This window comes from Schistocerca cancellata, chromosome 3 (assembly GCF_023864275.1).
Source record: "Schistocerca cancellata isolate TAMUIC-IGC-003103 chromosome 3, iqSchCanc2.1, whole genome shotgun sequence".
Taxonomy (NCBI): domain Eukaryota; kingdom Metazoa; phylum Arthropoda; class Insecta; order Orthoptera; family Acrididae; genus Schistocerca; species Schistocerca cancellata.
Window position 1 is genome coordinate 265492856 of NC_064628.1, and position 22668 is coordinate 265515523.

Genomic DNA, 22668 nt, shown 5'->3' on the forward strand with positions numbered 1-22668 from the left:
GCAAGCGGAGCAGCAACTTCATGTCCTCTCGGTTGGAGCGAATGCTGCGAATATTCCAGTGAATAAGTGCCATCATAAGAAGAAAAGGAAGATGAAAGAAGGGGTCACCTCGAAGGCCGCTGAGGGCCTGGCTTCGAGCGAGCACTGCTGCCGCTATCAGTAGGCGGACAGTCATCATCCATTGGGTCTATAGGTTCATCAGCCATCTTGGGAGGATGGCCGGGAGGGGGAGCTTCCTCCGCCGGTGAACGGCCAGATGTTCGGCTACCAGCGGTGCGGCCAGGCGAAACGGATGACGGCCTGGGGCGGCAACCGCTGGGTGGCGCAGGAGAAGAAATGCGCCGTGGCGGAGAAGGAGAACTGTGCTTCCTATGAGCCTTCTTGGAAGGACGTTTGGTGGAAGTACCGGTCACAGGCTGGGAGGTCGAGGTACGTAGGAAGTCTGCACGGGATGGTTCCTTCTTGAAGGCCCGTGCATCTGACTTCTGGGTCTTCGTCTTAGCAAAAGCTGATGAAGGGGCTGGTGTCTGTGGGGTGATGGGAGGAAGAGGAGACGTCGACCGCGCGATCTTAGCACTGGCCGAATGGACGACCGTGGTGCTGAAGGTCAGATCGTATGTCTGGGTTGCCACCTCCCTGGTAGTCCGAGGAGAGGCGAGGACAGTACTGTATTTCCCCGCTGGGAGCAGCGTGGGCTTCCTACTAGCCAATAGCTTGCAAGCAGCCGAGGTGTACACTTTCTCTTTGACCCGAATTTCTTGGATACAGCGTTCTTCCTTATACACAGGACAGTCGCGGGAGGATGCGGCATGGTCACCCTGACAGTTCACACAACGAGGAGACGGAGGTGGACAGTCACCCTCATGGGCATCCCTGCCACAAGTGACACATTCAGCCGCATTGGAACAAGACTGTCGAGTGTGATTGAAATGCTGACACTGGTAGCAGCGCGCAGGTGTCGGGACATAGGGGCGAACAGAAATAACCTCATAGCCCGCCTTGATGCGCGATGGCTGCTTAACACTATCGAAGGTCAAGAAAAGTGTCCGGGTCGGTACAAGGTCATTGTTGACCTTTTTCATGACCCTATGGACAGCCGTCACGCCCTGCTCAGCGAGGAAAGATTGAATCTCCTCGTCGGTCAATCCGTCGAGGGAGCTAGTATAGACTACACCACGAGACGAATTCAAAGTTCGGTGGGCCTCCACCCGGACAGGGAACGTGTACAGGAGTGTGGCCCGAAGCAGTTTTTGTGCCTGAAAGGCGCTCTCAGTTTCTAGTAATAAGGTACCGTTACGCAACCTGGTACAAGATTTGACAGATCCGGCTATGGCATCTACGCCCTTCTGGATAACGAAAGGGTTGACAGAGGAAAAAACCTTTCCGTCCTCAGATCGAGAAACGACGAGGAACTGTGGGGCAGGCGGTAGTACTTTGGTCACTGGTGGCTGGTCATGTTTCCGTTTTTGGGCAGAAGTCGAGAGAGATGGAGTGAAATCCATTGCGGAGGAATCCCCCATGATTGCCAGCGTCTCCGATGGCGCGCTCCTTCCTTGTGGGGACCCTCTCAGAGGGCACTCCCGCCTTAGGTGAATGTTTACACCTCAGGTCACACCTCCCGAGAAACAGACGGAGGGACCAATCGGCATGGTCAGAAGGTATCAGCTCAGGCAATCACCCCTCCCCGGGCCTGGCCTTTACCAGGGCATACGCACGTGCCTGACATGTCTACCCAGGGCGGGGAATTACGCATTACCCCGTCACCGGCTACGCGTGCGAACGCGTGGGTCGGCCTTCAGGCACGCACAGGGAGGAAGGAAGAAGAGGAAAAAGGAGAGAGAGAGGGAGGGAGAGAGAGAGAGAGAGAGAGAGAGAGAGGACAGACTGTCTCAAACGCCGAGGCGGAGACCAGAAAAGGCAAGGAGAAGAAGGCAATGAGAAGGCAAGGAGAAGAAGGCAATGAGAAGGCAAGGAGAAGAAGGCAATGAGAAGGCAAGGAGAAGAAGGCAATGAGAAGGCAAGGAGAAGAAGGCAATGAGAAGGCAAGGAGAAGAAGGCAATAAGAAGGCAAGGAGATTTTGCAGGGGAAAGAATAAGGAAGACAGTGAGGTGGAGAAGAGCAAAGAAAGGAACCAACCAAAGGTAGGAAGAAACGAGAAGTGAAAAAGCAAAATGACCGCAAATAGAGGTCGTGGAACCGTCCGTCTCCGGACGCAGGCGCTAACTACCCCCGTGAGGGGGAGGGACTCCTTTTAGTCGCCTCTTACGACAGGCAGGAATACCGCGGGCCTATTCTAATCCCCGGACCCGCAGGGGGGGCTGTCGATATGGTTCCACTATCGGCCGGAGGATGGCATTCATGTATCATACAGCCGTACAGCGCCTTCCATGACCACCAGCAGTGTACGTCGGCTCCACATAATGCTGCCCCAAAACAGCAGGGAACCTCCGCCTTGCTGCACTCACTGGACAGTGTGTCTAAGGCATTCAGTATGACCAGGTTGCCTCAAAATATGTCTCCGACTGTTGTCTGGTTGAAGGCATATGCGACACTCATTGGTAAAGAAAACATGATGCCAACCCTGAGCGGTCCATTCGGCATGTTGTTGGGCCCATTTGTACCACACTGCACGGTCTCATGGCTGCAAAGATGGACCTCGCCACGGTAGTCGGAAGTGAAGTTGCGCATCATGCAGCCTATTGCACACAGTTAGAGTCATAACGTGACGTGCTGTGGCTGCACGAAAAGCATTATTCAACATGGTGGTGTTGTTGTCAGGGTTCCTCCAAGCCATAATCAATAGATAGCAGTCATCCACTGCAGTAGCAGCCCTTGCTTGGCCTGGGGAGGCACGTCATCGACAGTTCCTGTCTCTCTATTTCCTCCATGTCCAAACAACATCGCTTTGGTTCACTCTGAGACGCCTGGACACTTTCCTTGTCAAGAGCCCTTCCTGGCACAAAGTAACAATGTGGACGCAATTTAACTGTGGTATTGACCATCTAGGCATGGTTGAACTACAGACAACACGACCCATGTACCTCCTTCCTGGGGGAATGACTGGAATTGATCAGCTGTCAGACCCCTTACGTTTAATAGGCACTGCTCATGCATGGTTGTTTAAATCTTTAGGAAGGTTTAGTGACATATCTGAACAGTCAAAGGGACTGTGTCTGTGATACAATACCCACAGTCAACGTCTATCTTCAGGAGTTCTGGGAACCAGGGTGTTGCAAAACTTTTTCTGTTGTGAGTATTTACTTGTGCATACACTACATAAACCACAGACAGACAATAGTTTCAGAACATATAAGATCTCTAGAGATTGCTAAATTCGTCAGGGCACTAAAAAGTACACATTCCATTCACTTCGATGGTGGGTCTATCAGAATATTGAAGTCTTTTATTGACTTGGGAGGATTACCCGTAAGCTATCTTTGTAATAACATAATGACTCACATCATATTTTCTGACAGATTTTATTATGCAGAGGTAACAACCATTATCAGACTGGATAAGCAAAACACTTCTAACCACAGCAAACCACTTCTAACCACAGGTCGCTTTCGCAGTGGCGACTCTCACAAAAATTTTACCAGTATGCAATGTGGTGGCCTACAAACTTCTGACTTACGAGGGCAGTAATCATAAATAAATTGAATATATTAATTTTACGTATATAAATGAAACTCCTTAAATATGTTTAAATCTTTTAACTAATTGTTTAACACTGTGAGGAATAAAATAAGATGATTAAAAAAAAGGTTGGTAACAGTATAAATCAAACCCGAACCGACAAATTGCCAGTTAGTGCACTAGACCACGGCACTGTTACGACAACTGTTCATTTAAAATACGTCACACTCTATGCTTGCGCAATACAGTAACACAATTTAAAGAAAAAAAAGAAAAAAAGACCTGGTGCTGTGAGCAATGTAGCACTCACAGTGCCAGAAGGGATTACATTACATCACAGCATGTGCATTCGTAAACAGACAACTGTGTACCTTCTCTGAGTTGATCACAGCGTAACTGACCATCATTTCAGCACTTGACACTGGTTCCAGTTACCACAGAGAGAGCAGTACAAAACATGTTTTCATCAATTCCATTTGCATAACAGCATGCGTTCAAAGAGAAACTGCATAATTGTAGAGCAATTTCTGGCTCGCATTCAAAGAGAAATGGTGTAATTTTAATGTGATTTCTGGCTCGCATTTGAAGAGAAAATGCTATAATTTTAGTCTGCTACTGTCATATCACACTTTTTAGTGTTTGCAAAAGTTGCTTGAGAAAATGGTTTGTGATAGAATACCAATTCATTTAACTCGGCAGAAATTGTTAACTGTTTCCCAATTTTAGCTTTCATAAAAGGATTCTCACAGAGGAAGCAATACAATACCTCCCAAATGAAGTCTTGGAAGATCTAAAAAAGAAAAATTTTCATTTTGGTATATTTTGTGACCTTCTCAAAGACTATGACAACATCATACTTGCAAACTGGAGTATTATGGTATTAACGGCACCCTCTGGCATGCCTGAAGCCTCACCTTAAAAAAAAACTGTCGAATATCTTGCTGACAAACTGTGACACAGGACTAAGGGATGAGGAACATAAAATTTGGGGTCGCACAATGATCTTATCTATATAAGTGGTGTTCCAACGAGTTTACAGCACAATTCAAAAACTGTAATGCTCGCTGATAACAGAAGTATACTAACCAGGGATCGACAATTAACTTAGGAGCCACTGCTAAACAGACATACAAGTGGTTCAAAGCTAACTCTTACAAATATTCACACTATACAATTTCACACATGAAATAACAACCTGTTAGAAATATAAGTACATACACTGAGGTCACAAAAGTAATGGGATAGCAATAAGCACATATACAGATGGTGGTAGTATCATGTACGCAAGGCATAGAGGGCAGTGCACTGGCACGGCTGTCATTCATGCTGAGTTGAGTCATGGGAAAAGGTTTCCAATGTGATTATGACCACACAATAGGAATTAACGTACTTTCAGTGTGAAATGGTAGTTGGTGCTAGACATGGATGGGACATTCCATTTCAGAAATTGTTAAGGAATTCAGTATTCCAAGATCCACAGTATCAATAGCATGCTGGAAATGCCAAATTTCAGGCATTACTTCTCACCGTGGATGACAGAGTGCCCCACGGCCTTCACTTAATGATAGAGAGCAGTGATGTTTGTGTAGAGTTGTCAGTGCCAATAGACATGCAACACTGTGTAAAATAATCACATAAGTCAACGTGGGACATACGACAAATATACCCATTAAGTCAGTACATCAAAATTTGGTATTAGTAGGCTATGGCAGCAGATGATCAACATAAACTCCTTTGTTAACAGCATGACACTGCCTGCAACACCTCTCCTGGGCTCGACTATATTGGTTGGACACTAGACGACTGGAAAACTGTGGCCTGGTCAGATGAGTTCCGATTTCAGTTGGTGAGAGCTGGTAGTAGGGTTCGAGTGTGGTGCAGTCCCCGCAAAACCACGGACCTAAGCTGTCAACAAGGAACTAGGTGATAGTTGCTCCATAATGGTGTGGGCTGTGTGTACATGTAAAGGACTGGGTCCTCTGGTCGAACTGAACCAATCATTGTCTGGAAATGGATATGTTTCCCTACCTGGAGACCATTTGTAGACATTCACGGACTTCATGTTCCCAAACAACAATGAAATTTTTACGGAGGACTATGTGCCATGTCACTGAGCCACAATTGTTCGTGATTTGTTTGACAAACATTCTGGACAATTTGAGTGACCAATTGTAGCCACCCAGATTGCCCGACATGAATCCCATTGAACATTAAAGGGACATAACCAAGAGGTTAGTCTGTGTACAAACTCCTGCACTGGCAACACTGCCACAATTAACACTGGCACCACTTTCACAATTATGGATGGTAGCATGGGTCAGTATTTCTGCAGGGGACTTCCAACAACTTGTAGAGTCCATGCCGTGTGACGTGCAGCACTATGCTGGGTGAAAGGGGGTCCGACCCAAAATTAGGAGGATCCCATGACTTTTGTCACTCACTCAGTGTATATGATCATATATCAAATGAAACACTGTGTGTAAAATTCCTTGTGGTCCAGTAGCATAACAAAATAAAATTAAATCAGCATGCATATAAACTAATCAAGAAGATAAGTTTGGCATGTTTTGCTCTTAAATGCATATCTCCTTTGTTAACCTAAAGAGAAGCATGTTAGCATATTTTCATTCCCTACTGTTCTATGGAGTTACTTTCTAATGTAATCCACCTACAGTAAATGCAATGTTTAAGCAAAAGTAGTGAGCACTTTGAATACTTTGTAAAGTAGATAATAGTCCACCTTGCAGTAAGCCTTTTAAGGATACTTGTCGTTTTATGCACACTTTCCCATACATTTTCACCTTAAAGTAGTAGTAGTAGTAGTAGAAGGGTTTTGTGGGCGCACGACAGCAAGGTCTTCAGCGCCCGTTCAGTATCATAGTGAGACGGGTGTCAAGAAAAAACTCAGAACATTTACATCTAACGCAACATAAAACGGAACATAAAACACGGGGAACAATCATTGAAAAATATGTGCTCACCCACACCGAAGCGTGGGATGAAGCAGGGCGTCAGCAATAAAACATGGACAACACAGGAAGAAAAAGGTAGAGGGAGCTAAAACAATGGAGCAGATGGAAGTGGCTGGCTGACCGCAAGGAAAAAAGGGAGGAGTCAGCCACTCTGCAATACACTAAAACCGCCAGCCTAAAAGCTTAGGCCAGAGTCCAGACACATCACAAAACTTAAAAACCCTAGACACACACGTCTCATCATTAGCTAAAACACAGGGCAGATCCCCATCAACTTGTGCTTCTGCCCTTGCATCACGGTATAAAACGCAGTCTGTCAAAATGTGCCGGACAGTGATGTGCACACCACAAGCATCACAAAACGGAGGATCCTCCCGCCGTAATAAATAGCTATGTGTCAGAGGACAGTGCCCGATCCGAAGACGTGTGAGCGCCACCTCTTCCCGCCTGAGCAGCCGGCAGGAGGAACGCCACGGCCGAGTGGTTGACTTTACTAACCGCAGTTTACTGGCCGTCACCGCCAGCCATTCAGCCTCCCACAACTCCATGCACTTCCTTAAAAGATTTTGTTGTTGAGAATAAAAGCCTGTTTCAATTGAAATATAATCTACACAATCACAAGAGAAGAGAAAAAAAAAAGAAAAAAGAAAATACACACACACAGTTTTCATGCAGATTTTGCTGGCTCAGGATGGAGTTATGTACTCAGTGGGAAGACATTCAACAAGTCTCATAACTGTGCGTGTTCAGCACTATAGATACGTTGGCTATACTCTATCAATGCTGATGTGATCTCTCTGGTTGATGTGTGGCTTTATTGTGACAGTTTAGTGGTAGAATGAGCAGAGTGACACAGCACAGTGGTGGCGAGTAAGCAAAAAGTATGACGGTCAGCACAGACAACTTGTTTATTTTGCTCTAGACAGATGGCAATATGCACTGTATTACTGGATGTCGTCAGTGTACATATTGGTCATGAGCTTACGGAGCACTGAAGTTTGTAAACGAATAAGATAAAAATTGTCTATCGCTATCGTAACTGGTGTTGGAGATTAGTGTTTTCAGATGCTGTGCAGTGATCATTGTCTCTCAGGTTATGGCTTCTTGCTGCCAAGTACTGTAATTGTTTTTTAAGCAAAGCTAAATTTGGTGACCCATGTGAGTCTTTGATGTACATGTAGATTACTGTGACATTCTTTTATTTGTTGACTATAATCACATCCAATAATAGTGTGTGTTGCTAATCTCAGTAAAACTGATATATGCTGCATTAACTACTATATCTGCATGTACTGTTAGGCTCATCATCATTACTGTGGCATTGCCCCCCCCCCCCTTGTGATTCCCCCCCACTCAATTTTTCTGTGGTAACCCCATTGCTGGTATTGCATTAAAAATATATAAAATGTATTTACTTGATTCTGCTAATTTATGTTAATCTTGTGCTGGGTGCATACATTAGTGAAATATTGTGGTCTTTTCTAATACTGTTTTGTTTCATGTGGACTACAAGATATTTTGTATATTGTAAGGAGGACTTGGATACTGATCAAACAAGTATTTGCGTATAACAAACGATACCTGAAAATTGAACGAGCATTCGAAAGGTAAGGAATTGTTTCTGATAATTTTGACTGATGATGATAATTTCTAATGTTGATCTGGCTGCAAGATGAAGTAGGCAGAATTTGCTCAATATATGATCAATTTCATTGTTGATTGGGGTTCTGAGTACAACCAGTGTAAGATACTGTTGGTTAAAATCTATTTGGTGGTACCACTACTTATGTTTTCGATGGAGTTTTTCTTTTACAATTGCAGTCTTAATTGAATTATCAGCTGCACAGTTACATTAACCAAAGATTGGGACTTGTAAATACTCTGCTGTTTGCAGTGTAATTTCAATTCACGCAACTTACTTGATGCTCTTGTGAATAACTGCTCACTGAGTTCAATCAGTTTTTAATTTGGTCAGCTTCTTGCTGTTGGATCAATTAACAGTTTTAAGAGCATTTTAATAATATAAGACTACTGCTGCTTTGAATAATTATTGTATTTCAGCACTATAATTTGTTCTTATGAGATGTTTGATGACAAAGGGCAATGTTCTATGGAACACAGCACTGCAATTTTCTGTAAAATCTGTTTCATGTAATGCATCTGTCAGTCAATCAGCTTGACTCTTTCCTAATCTATGGGTCCCAACTCTTCTTCACATAACAAAGCAAGATACTGAAAATCCTATCAATTCAAAAGAAAATTAAAAATGTACCTTACTGCACACTCTACCTACAAATGATCTAAATATCAAGATTCAAGGATTAAAAAAGTTATGTTAGCCAGATGGCAAGTAACAGTGTTTACTGTAAAGATACATGATAAGAGGTAACATATCATAAATACGATTCAGTATTTACAGATGAAGGTACACTTTTTCTTTGGAGGAGAAAAAAAAGGCAAGGTAATAACATGAATAACAAGCTTAGTATTATGCACTATCAGTACCATGCCATGCACTTCACTTTAGAAGCTGGCAGTAACCCATATGCCTGCACTCCCAATCTACGACCAGCTCTGTGTTACACCCTCCCCTCCTTGTGTGGCCAAGTCCACCACAGAGCCAACTTAAAGGACACTGCACAGCTAGGCTAGTCTCTGCCTAGGTACTCTAAGCATTATCAGTTTGCCTCTGTTATTGTATGATGAAACTGCCTTTCTCAAGGAAACACACTGGACTGTATTCTGGTTAGACAGTCAGTTTCATGTTCCACGGATCATGCGCACGATAAATCATAATGATGTGGAACGAGTCATTTTACATTCACATCAAAAATTAATTTGTAAATATGGTTATGTGCTGAACATTCATAAGTCTTTTTAAGTAAAATGAGTTACTTAAACTCTATGTGTGCATCTCATTACTTTTGTTATCTGTCTTAGAACCCACCAACTCCTTGGCATCCAGCAACAGGACACCAAACACTTGGTGATGATGCAGTTCCCATGGGTGTTTCACTACATCTTCTCACCCACCATATCAACAACTGGCGAATATACTGATTTTGTCTTTCTTGCAGAACCGTGGCTCATCACCATGCTTGCCCTTGATATTGCGTCTTTGATACTGTGTTTCAGAGCACTGAACCTGCAGACTGTGTATTTTTGCACTTTTTAAAGGCTAACATTTCTAGTGATTTTAATTCGTGCTTTCTTGCACTTTAGTGGCTGCACTCTATTTCCACTTTGCCTTTTGTGCATTTCACAAGACGTGTTACTAAATCAGATTTTTCAGTTTCAGGCAGAGCAGATGCCAGCAATTAATGGACTGGATGACAAAACTGCTCACTGTGCAAGCAAACACATCACTGCCTCCCACAGCATGACCACAGCAAGCAGCGACTGTATTTCTACCACCATTCCATGCATTTGATTCTACACAAGAATAATGGTTCGAGCACCATGAACAGCTTGACTCACACTCCATGTTGCATCACAATGAAGGTAGGGCCAGGTAACCCTATTTTCTTGCAGAAGGCGGAGTGTCAGTTTACCAAGTGATTATAAAAAAAACCTTCAGGCAAATTATTCTTATGTGCAGATTTCAAGACTGTGGTTAACTTTTCGTTGCTATGGCCTGAGGAACTCATGGACAAACTTGGTGCATGTTGCTTCTTTTCTAAGACTGATCTTCATGATGCTTATTTGCAGCTTCCCTTGGATGAAAAGTCTCTACAAGTTTCTGTGATCAACACCATATGGGGTTATTTAAGTTTTTGTGGTTGCCCTTCGGCAGTGATCCACACTTGCACTTTGTCAGTGCTACTTATCACAGCAGACTGCTATAGTTCCTTCTTGGTGGAACTATCTGGATGACTCAGTCATTTTGTGTTGTACCCCAATGAACATCATGCCAATCTCCGGAAATTGTTTCAAGTGGTCTCATATGCTGGGTTAAAGTGTAATAAAGCCAGCCGTTTCTCCTTCCACACTGAGATTGAATCCTCCCTTTGCAGCCACACTTAACCACCATACAGGGCCTCCCATCTACTAGGAATGTCAGTGAATGCCAATCTGTGTTAGGTAAACTAATTTTTACATCTGATTCATTCAAAATACTGTGAAGATTGCAGCCCCGCTGCACTATCTCCACTGAAAGACTGTTCCGTTTGAGTGGACTACCGAGTGTCAAGTTACATTTCAGAGACTGAAGGATGCTTTATTGGGCAATCACTGTTTGGCAAATTTTGATCCTCTTAAGTCGGTTACACTGACAATGGATGCATCTGCTTATGGGATTGGCACTGTTCTCTCACACGGAGCTGGATCATTAGGCATATCAATTGTCTTTGCATTCAAACTCTTTCCAAGCTCTTTCCATTGCACACTGAGTGAACATCAATAAAACTAAGAAACTGCAGGGACAGAGTCCTGAGTGGAAATGGAGGAAAAAAAGATCCTATAAACATGTGTCTGGAGCTGCATCATTGCCATGGAAGATTTGCTTATGAATGGCAGTTCCCCTGACCATGTTCCATGTGTCCCTTGAGAGTTGAAGGCTGTGTAATTGATGCACTGGGCTGCAAGCAGCTGAATGATTTGGTATTCATGTCGGGAACAAGACGAGATGATGTTTGTGTATGATCAAGCAGATGGAAATGGTCGAGAGGCAGTATATAGCTACATCAAAAAAAGTACATCCACAGACACCAACTGCATCATAAAACATTTCAAGCCTTTTTTTAGGCATCTGTGTGATCATTGGTTCTTTCAGACAGATGAACATGCAGGGAGGCGGTGGACTGTACTTACACCAGACTTGGAGGACCAGGTTCTACGGGATATTGAGACAAACCCTAGTACAAGTTCCATGCTAGTGGTAGTGGCCCACCAGCATGGCACCAGCTGAAGTACAACTAGGTTGGTTGGTTTGTTGGTTAGTTTAAAAGGAGGGTGGGACCAAACTGCAAGGTCATCGGTCCCTTGTTCCTGGTAAAATAATTACACAAGGGAAAGAAGAAAAGAAAGGAGACGTACAGCACAATAACAGGAGAAAGGAAGAATCAGGAGAACAACAGAGGAACAACCAACACTACTAGGGACAAAGCAGGAAAAGAAAACCACAGAGAGAAGCAAAAAACACGTAGTAGGGGTAAAAACAAGAGAGCAGATGACAGTGGCTGGCCAACCACAAGAAAAAAAGGGAAAAGCCAGCCACTCTGCGACACATTAAAACATCCACCCTAAAAGCATTAGAGTGGAGAACACAAAGAGACAAAGGACAAAATAAAACCTATATAGAATGATAAACCCCACCAGCACATATAAAACTAAATTAGCCGATGAGGCGTTGTCACCTAAAATTAATGGCAACGAGTCCGGTAGCTGAAGAGTCCTTCACAGGACAGCCAAAGAAGGACAGCTCACCAAGATATGGGCCACTGTCAGCCGGGCGCTGCACAGACACTGAGGTGGGTCATCACGGCGCAGGAGGTGGCCATGTGTCACCCAAGCGTGGCCAATGCAGAGTCGCCAGAGAACCAGAGTCCCTGCGAGAGGCCCGCTTAGAGGACCGCCACAGATTCATAGTCTCCTTGATGACACGCAGTTTGTTGTGCATGCTGAGGTTATGCCATTTAGTCCTCCAAAGCCACAAAACCTTGTGGCATAATACTGCTTGCAGGTCAGTTGCAGAAAAGCCGATCTCCATAAGTGGTTTCCGTGTAGCCTGTTTGGCCAGCCTATCGGCAAGTTCGTTGTCTGGGATTTCGAATGACCTGGGGTCCAGACAAACACCACTGAATGACTGGACTGTTCCAGGGCATAGATGAACTTCTGGATGGTTGCTACCAAAGAATGACGAGGATAGTACTGGACGATAGCTTGTAGGCTGCTCAAGGGGTCAATACACAGAAGAAACAACTGCCCAGGGCATGAACGGATGTGCTCAAGAGCACTGCAGCCATCAGGCAAGGAATGCAGTTCAATATTGGACATACGCGAAGTCGACGTGAGCATGAGCCATCAAGCCGTCGGTGTAAACCACTTCGTCGCCTCGATACGTGTCAAGAATTGAGAGGAAGTGGCAGCGAAGAGCTGCGGGGTTAACTGCGTTCTTAGGGCCATGCGAAAGGTCCAGGCGTAGCTGCGGCCTAGGCGAACACCATGGAAGTGTACATGAATGGACCTCAAGTACAGGTGGTAAAGGCAAGGACTCCAGTTTGGAAAGACGGGATTGGGCACGAACTGCAATTGGAGGCCGTGGCTTGGCCGCCGATGCGGGAGATGAACTACCGTGAGTGGCAAAAGGAGACAGTGATTCGGATGCACTGGAGGGACTCCGGCCTCCACAAGGACGCTGGTCACCAGACTCGTCCTAAAAGCTCCTGTTGCTAGGCGAACGCCACAGTGGTGCACTGGGTCAAGTAAACGCAATGCTGAGTGCGCCGCCGAACCATAAACTGGACTCCCATAGTAAAGGCGGGATTGAAAAAGGGCTCTGTAGAGCGGCAGCAGTGTAGAGTGATCTGCACCCCAGCTAGTGTTGCTCTGGCAGCGGAGGGCATTGAGGTGCTACCAGCACATCCACTTAAGCTGACGAAGCCAAGCCAATCAGGTGCTGAAAACCAGTCCTAACAATCAATATGTCTCCACTACAGATGGTGGATCATCACTAAGGTACAGTTCTGGTTCTGGATGAATGGTACAACGTCGACAGAAGTGCATAACACATGACTTTGTAGCCAAAAACTGGAAACCGTGGGCTAGAGCCCATGACTGTGGCTTGTGGATGACTCCCTGTAGGCAGCGCTCAGCAACACCAGTACTGGTGGAGCAGTACTGGTGTCACACTGCTCTCCAGAACAACCAACGACCACCAATGGATTGCTCACACAACAGCTGCAGACCCCAGTCTCAAGATTCTGTTACAGTACCTCCACACTAGTTGGCCACATTTAATTAAGTAGATTAGTGACCCGATCATAAACCATCTTTTGCGCTTCGACAAAGCTTACCAGTCCAGCACAGTGTCATCCTATTATATACAGACAATGACCAGTAGCATGTAGTTGTGCCATGCTAGTTTCAGAAGGAAATTCTTCACCTCCTCCATCAAGGCCACTTGGGGAGTTGTTTGAACTAAGCAGCTTGCCTGATGTCACTGTACATGGAACGTATTAGATTGGCTTCACAATGTCTGGCATGTGCAGAACATCAGGCTACTCCACCACACAAATTTTTTGATTGGCCCAAGTCAATGTCTTGCATATCGACCTTGTGGGTCCCTACTGGAATTCCTGTCGGCTTATTGTGGTAGAAGCCTTTAGCAAGTTTGCATCCATGGTGCCCATGCAATCCACAACAGCAGCACTATCAAGACTCTGACATCATTTTTTTTGCATTGTAGGTTTCCCAGAATAGTTGGTTCAGACTGTGTACCCCAGTTCACAACAGCAGAATTTCAGCTGTTTTGTGACACCAGTGGCATCAAGCATGTGATGGCCGCAACATTCCACTCTCAATCTAATGGTGAATTGGAACACTTTGTCAGAACTTTCGAGCAACAGACGAACAAGTTAGGTGCTTCTCATAGATGTGATCACGTGTTAGTGCTCCTTTTCTCATCATACTATTCCCAGCCACGCAACAGCAAATCACCAGTGGAGCTTTTGCAGAGATGCCTACATAGGACACTGCTTCAACTGCTGCATCCTCCACAGCGATCAGCCTATTCTCTGGACAACTCTAAGTTTAATATGAATGTTTGGTCTTTTCCACAACTTTTGAAAGGCACTGGTGCTGGGAACAGATATTATCAGCAAAGTCTTGGGCCCTCTTTGTATCTTTTACAGAGTACTTTGGGATGCAGAAACGCCATCAGAATCCACATCGTTTGTGTGGACTGTATGATCCTGCCATGGGTTTTTCATTTGCAGATTCCGTGCCAAAGAGGACCCCTCAGCCTCAGTTGGTTTCCCCTCCTTCAGTCCCTAGACCACCGGCACCAGACATGGTACCTATGGACATTGACACATCACCATCACAGCAACCACAGCACAACTAGAGTTAGGGTGTGGATAGGAGCCTGTAATCGGCTGAAGTTTTGGCTCCTGCCTTCTCAGTGCCAACTGTACCATCAACCACCAACCCGTTGTGAATGAAGAGATAACTAAATTTCCTAGCATTTGGATTCCTAATGACCTAAAATGGAATGAACTTATTGAACACATTAATGCCAAGCCAAGTACAGGCTGCTATCTTTCAAGGGCTCTGAAAGGATACATAAATGCACCAGCCCTAATGTCAGCGTATGACATAAATTTTAATGCATATTTAAAATTAAACCTCATATTCTGAGGAAATTCACCAGCGGCTCTGGGGGCTTTCAGAATTCATAAAGAGCCATTAGGATATTACAAAGAGCAGAACCAGACTGTCCTCTAAACCGATATTCAAAACACTAAAAGTGTTACCACTATCAGGCATGTTTATTTTTGACACAGTAATGCATATTTAAAAAATGAAACTGGTTTCTAAAAGTTGCCAAATGATATACCATGTATACTAAATATTACTGCTTCTGAAAGGTCTATTAGAGAATATCTACAGTAACACTGCTTCTATTCAGCAAATAAACACTTGAACTACTAACAGGGATAGTTCTGCAACTTTTATAATTTTTAACATGCAGAAATGCAAAAACTCTTGAAAAACGGTTCTTTGTAATGACTAGAGTTAATTAAGTCCGTAACATCTTGCACATTATGCTATGTAGGATCAGAGGACTAAATAAAAACACAAATAAATGTCAACTGATAAAACTAAGCACACAGTTATTTTACCAATTAGAGGACCAGAAGAAGGCCACTACAACAGTGGCTGATAGTCTGTTTTGCTCATTGACAGCTATTATATAATACAATGTGGTAACATACCCAGAAAAGTTTTATGTTAATTTACTCTGTCCTAGGAGCCTACACACTTACAGTGAAATAAGGGTTTGCACTTTAGAGAACTATGAAAGAGCGACATATTTCTAGAGGAGTCAATGTATGGGAGGTGGAGTCACAATGTATGTAAGCATTGATATAAAGGAAAATACTCCATAGGCAGTTCAATATCATTCACTTTTTTTCCCCAAAGCAGGAGCTATGCAGATAAAATTACAAGGAGAGGGAGTTTAGTATCACTTCTGGGTTGATAACCTAGCTCTGACATAAAGTTTCTTTAGAAAAGCTACATGTTGTATGGCTATGGTGAGTGATCTAAATATTGATGCATCAAGAGATGAAGTTCCTATGATCCAATCAATTCCCAGTTACATGTACCTATCCCAAAATGGTGTTGTGCAACCTTACAGACATTGATATATCACGCAATTACTAATAAACCTCTCAGATTGTCGACAAGAAGTTGAAATATCACAAATCAATTTTGACTCTGAGAAAACATTTGTGGAATTTAGGCAGTTGAAATTAGAAAATTAAAGACTACAAATATTTCTAAAACAGAGCACTTCTTTGAACTACGCTTTTCATCTAATAACAGAGGAACAGTGGGGAATACCTTCGCTCAACATTAAGTTAAAAAATAAGTATCACACATCCTATTTATGGAGAAATCTAAATTTAAAGAGTACTAAGAGATGGATCAGAACAGATATTTAAAAAGCATGAAAAGAACTAAAAATGGCTGTGAGAATTGCCAGGTACAGGAAATTCCAGTCAGCATTGACAAGAATAGGCTTATGGCAGGATAAGAGGAGAACAAGTCGAGTTTTTATGTAGCATAAAATTCAGGTTTCAGTCACATTTTTAAGATTTCTAGTACCCCGTAAACTGCTTGTAGATGTGGGTCTGGTAGGAAAGGGAGCTGTCATACAATACGAGAAGAGGATGGGAGGAAATGCGATAAAAATGACATGAGTAATATATTAATCAACACCATGTTGAGTAAGTAAGAAAAATGCATAAACATACCAGTGGCTGCCAAAGGGAAAAAGAAGTGAATAATGTCTTCAGAGTCACAGAATATATTTTTCTGCTGGCAACAAATGAGTCACAAATTATCAAAAATAATACACTATCTACAGTCAAAACACACACAAGGTCTTGATGAAATGTTTAGTAATGTACGAAAATGCTGTGTGTCAGTCAGCAAGACCTCTGTCTAATTTGGTTCTCTTAATGCCGAAGGAAAAAGTTTTTAAAAAATCTTTAATGTCTGAAAAAGAGTAAGGGCGGTGATAAGAATAATGTTGCAAACTATACTCTAATTACTATTATATTTGTCTTACCTGAAGGCAGAAACTGTCTTGTGAGATCGGATATTACATTTTATAAAGAAGAATGACATAATCAATGAGACGTACAGCATTGTTTTAGAATGTGTAGGTCTACCAGTATAACAACAGCTAACTCGGTAGCTAATGTCATTAATGCATTATATGAGGAAAGAGAAAAGTTTTGGAGTTTTTCTTAGCCTTTTAAAAGCATTCCACCGTGCATGCCACAACATACCAATGCACAAACTGAACTGTTATGCTACCAGGGGAAAGCAGCTAATATCACAAAATAATTTGTGGAAAATAGAACAGATTGGAGAAGTAAAGCATAAGAAGGTAAGGCCTAATACTTAAAAAAAAAAAAAAAAAAAAAACCACACACACACACACACACACACACACACACACACAGTGTATCTCAGGTATTCATTCTGGGCCCTTCTGCTCATTCTGTAAGTAAACGATTTGTCATCAGCACTAGATGACAATGCAGTGATATTTGTAGGTGACACTTCACTCATAATAAGAAATTACTTACCAGAACTGTAATCATGGGCCTCTGTAAATTTGAGGGAGACAAAGAAATATTTAACTGCTAACTACTTGTTTGTAAATGCAACTAAGACAATATAAAGAGCAATTAAATCGCACACACTAAAACCATCTGCCTTAAACTACAAGATCCAGTTCTGAAAGTAGTGGGGAACAGCAAATTCTTGGATGTTATAATCGGTAAGCAGCTGAAGCGGGAGAACTATATCGACAAATTACGTATAAGAAAAAACTAGTACTAAAAAAAAAACATATTTGTAATGAGAATGGTGTTTGGACAGTAAATAAAGATAAACTCTTAATAACACACTATAAACCCAGGAATGTCTTCAGAGAAACTAATATCATGACTGTTATCACAATATACATACGAGCACCCATTATGCAGTTGAAAACAAATTTTAGTGCACAGGTAAACTGAATACATGATTACAATATGAGACATATGGATAAGCATTATTGATTGATTGTAGGATTCGTCTACACATGTATCAGCTTAAATTAACTGAAAGGAGTCCTATAGTTGTCAGGCACATTTTATTCAGTAAACAACTACACACAATAAAATGAATGGGAAAACATGCAGATTCAGGAATAAATTAAGAATTAGTTTCTTCTTCGTATAACCTAAAAGAGTACTCAGAAGCTACATAGTACACAAGATCTTTAGCCACCTGTAAATTCATTTGTCAGCAATCATACACATACAGCTTATGTACCAAGCGAGATGACACAGTGGTTAGACACTGGACTTGCATTCAGACGATGGTTCAATCCCACGTCCGGCCATCCTGATTTAGGTTTTCCGTGATTTCACTAAACCGCTCCAGGCAAATGCCAGGATGGTTCCTTTGAAAGGACACAGCCGACTCCCTTCCTCATCCTTCCCTAATCCGATGAGACCAATGACCTCGCTGTCTGGTCTCTTTCCCCACACAACCCAACCCAGCTTATGTATTTTGTCTTTATATAAGACTGATCCTGCTGCTGCCAGTACCTATATGTACGTTGCAGGTGCATTGAAGACACAATGCTGCCGAAGTGAAGCTGTCAAAGAGTACAGTCATGAAGTTGAGTGGGTGAACCGGTAGAAGACCCAAGTATGATAAATTAATACTCTTAAAGGTTTTTACATGCTGCCATCACATTTCCCTGGTCACTTTAATACAAGAAACTGTGTGTACATCTCTGGGCCACTTGACAACTTTAAGATATGTTTCAGTAAAGTAGCATGTATAAATATAATGTAATCCATGTTCGTTTTGACTAAATCCATACAATGTAGATTTTCTACGGGTAAATGAAATATGGTCACTTTTCAGTTTCTTGTAACGCTACTTCTTTGGTCGGTTCAAACATATAACCATTGTAACTGCTTGCAGCGGTCTGCTTATCATATTTAAAGCAATTCTGCATGTGAATGAAAGATCACACATTAACTCCTGAGAAAACATTACACATGACACTGAGTTACTTTGGAAGACTCCAATAATCCGGAAAGAACAAAAGAGTTTACTATAAAAAGCAAGGATGGTTACAATTGAACATTACAATGACGACATTATTGGAGATACAGTCCCCGTTAAGAAATTGTTACTGTACTGGCGTTTTCACACTGCGAAGGATTGCGAATAGGGCCGTACTAGAATAAATTTAGTCATTACAAACGCGAGAGGCTCTGCTCCATGTGTTACACTTATGTAAGAAAAACAGCATTATAAATGATACATACCAATTTGTGTCTGATTTTTCGTCCAAAACATCCTTCCACGCCTCCAACAACGAATTTCTATGTTTTGTTAAATTTAATGCCATTTTTCACGAAATCATTCGATAATCTCAAATCAAATACACAATAATAACGTAACAGGGAAGGTTTTCTTTCTCAAAAACACCTCCGATATTACAGCTTGATCATTTCCCAACTCGGCACTACTTGTCGTTGTTTACTGTCAATATTTTGACAGCAACCTCACACCGCTCGGTCAACGCCTTGCCTTCTATCAGTTTGCCGCAAAGATACCTAGCCATTTCCCTGTGAAAGACCGAAGATATCCTACTCATTCCCATCGTAATGACAACAATCCGACGACAATAGTCGTTGGCCACTAAAGCGTAGTTCACACATGCATCTAACCTAGCGCCACAGTATACGGCTTCCGTTCACACAGGAAGCCACAAATTCTACATAGTCGCTCAGCTTTTAATATGGCGTCAACTGAAATCATATGGGCGGGTATGAATGTTATAGTGCAGATTATGGCCTAGAGCTGTGACAAGAGTAAATACAAGGATTCGAAAATAGATTTCGCACAGGGATAAACCAAGGGAAACAAACATATTTATAAAATAAACAACACACAGAGACGAAAATGCTATCTGCAATGGTAAAAGAACTATCATCTGAAGACACGCCACTCTTCCAAGAATTTAGAATCTTGTTTTATTCGTTGATATATAGGAATTTCGAATAACTAATTTTTAGTTTAACAGCTGTCACACCACATTCTGGAGCTATTTTCAGCATATAATACACAATTTATACAATGCTTGGCCTCGCAAATTACGAAAGTTATACGACTCGCTTTTAGTTTAGTTATACCATATTTCATAGAGTATTTTCACGATTATTTTGTCGATATGATGTGGAACAAGTCAGATCATAAGATATATATACACACATGAATAGTGCTAATATTAATATTACACAAATTTTTAGTTCTACACATCAACCACATTTAGAGGTACAATTTTTTTCCAGTTCTGAAACAGAAACTCCTCCATCGAATAGAAGCAGGTGTCCAAAAGAAATTATTTTAAGCTAGATTTAAAACTTGATCTGCTACCTGCCAGACACTTTATGTTGTGCAAATGGTCAAAAAATTTTGTTGCTGAATAATGTACTCCTTTTTGAGCAACTCACAAATCATTTTTCCCTCTGATGTTGTACATATGAACATCACTGTCCTTTGCGAATTGAGGTGTATTATTTATAACGAATTTCATTAGCGAATATATGTACGCTGATGGTGCAGTTAAAATACCTAACTCCTTGAATAGGGGCCTACATGATGTCCTTGGGTGAACACCACTAATTATTCTGGCTGCTCTCTTCTTGTGTGCTCCCTGCCGCCGTTGGATAAGCAGCTGCAGCAGCAAGTCGTATACTCCTAGCTCACTCATTTGTTACATAGTTTAATTCTTAATTTCTTTGCGTGTTTTTGGTACTTGCATTGTTTAATTCATAAATTTCGGGCGTATTATAGTATTTGAGAGTTGTAGCATCGCGTTTTAGTACCTGAATAGTGTAAATTCGCGTAGTCGTCTGTCATCTGTTTTTGTTTTGAACGGCCAGTGTCGGTTGGTCACAGTCAGTGTGCTCCCTGCCGCCGTTGGATAAGCAGCTGCAGCAGCAAGTCGTATACTCCTAGCTCACTCATTTGTTACATAGTTTAATTCTTAATTTCTTTGCGTGTTTTTGGTACTTGCATTGTTTAATTCATAAATTTCGGGCGTATTATAGTATTTGAGAGTTGTAGCATCACGTTTTAGTGCTCGAATAGTGTTAAATCGCGTAGTCTCCTTCCGCCGCCGAGCAGTGTGTCAGCAGTGCACAAGTGGCAGCATTACTGCATTTACTAGGCAATCTTGTATTTTAATAACCGCTTCAATTTTGTGTCGTTTTGTTTGCGCTCTCTGTAGATTAGTTCAGACGTTCTTTGCACAAGTTTTTAGCATGGATAGGGACTGCAACTGCTGTGTTCGGATGCAGGCTGAGTTGGCATCCCTTCGCTCCCAGCTTCAGGCAGTGTTGGCTTCGGTCACACAGCTTGAGGCTGTTGCCAATGGGCATCACTGTGGGGGTCCGGATGGGGGTTTGTCGGGGACGGCCAGCTCGTCCCACGCATCCCCCGATCGGACTACGACTGTGGTTGCCCGGGATACTGCCCTCATTGAGGCTGATCCCTCACCTGTGGTAGAGTGGGAGGTCGTCTCAAGGTGTGGCAGGGGGCGAAAGACATTCCGGAGGGCTGAACGGAAGGCCTTTCCAGTTTGTCTGACGAACCGGTTTCAGGCTCTGTCTCAGGCTGATACTGATCTTCAGCCTGACATGGCTGCTTGTCCTGTTCCAGAGGTTGCCCCTCAGTCTGCAAGATCTGGGCAGTCGCAGAGGGTGGGCTTACTGGTAGTTGGGAGCTCCAACGTCAGGCGCGTAATGGGGCCCCTTAGGGATATGGCAGCAAGTGAGGGGAAGAAAACCAAAGTGCACTCCGTGTGCATACCGGGGGGAGTCATTCCAGATGTGGAAAGGGTCCTTCCGGATGCCATGAAGGGTACAGGGTGCACCCATCTGCAGGTGGTCGCTCATGTCGGCACCAATGATGTGTGTCGCTATGGATCGGAGGAAATCCTCTCTGGCTTCCGGCGGCTATCTGATTTGGTGAAGACTGCCAGTCTCGCTAGCGGGATGAAAGCAGAGCTCACCATCTGCAGCATCGTCGACAGGACTGACTGCGGACCTTTGGTACAGAGCCGAGTGGAGGGTCTGAATCAGAGGTTGAGACGGTTCTGCGACCATGTGGGCTGCAGATTCCTCGACTTGCGCCATAGGGTGGTGGGGTTTCGGGTTCCGCTGGATAGGTCAGGAGTCCACTACACGCAACAAGCGGCTACACGGGTAGCAGGGGTTGTGTGGCGTGGGCTGGGCGGTTTTTTAGGTTAGATGGCCTCGGGCAAGTGCAGAAAGGGCAACAGCCTCAACGGGTGCGGGGCAAAGTCAGGACATGCGGGGACCAAGCAGCAATCGGTATTGTAATTGTAAACTGTCGAAGCTGCGTTGGTAAAGTACCGGAACTTCAAGCGCTGATAGAAAGCACCGAAGCTGAAATCGTTATAGGTACAGAAAGCTGGCTGAAGCCAGAGATAAATTCTGCCGAAATTTTTACAAAGGCACAGACGGTGTTTAGAAAGGATAGATTGCATGCAACCGGTGGTGGAGTGTTCGTCGCTGTTAGTAGTAGTTTATCCTGTAGTGAAGTAGAAGTGGATAGTTCCTGTGAATTATTATGGTTGGAGGTTACACTCAACAACCGAGCTAGGTTAATAATTGGCTCCTTTTACCGACCCCCCGACTCAGCAGCATTAGTGGCAGAACAACTGAGAGAAAATTTGGAATACATTTCACATAAATTTTCTCAGCATGTTATGGTCTTAGGTGGAGATTT

The 22668-nt window shown here is 43.1% G+C and overlaps 1 protein-coding gene across 1 annotated transcript in view; it reads right to left on the reverse strand.

The window, feature by feature from the left end:
* The window catches only part of LOC126174917 (drebrin-like protein), a 201927-nt gene extending 182363 nt beyond the window's left edge, over positions 1 to 19564 (reverse strand). The window contains exon 1 of the mRNA XM_049921354.1: positions 19176 to 19564. Within this exon, the coding sequence (XP_049777311.1) occupies positions 19176 to 19258 (83 nt within the window). The 5' untranslated portion in view covers positions 19259 to 19564. The remainder of the gene's footprint in view (positions 1 to 19175) is intronic.
* Positions 19565 to 22668: the final 3104 nt, after the last annotated feature.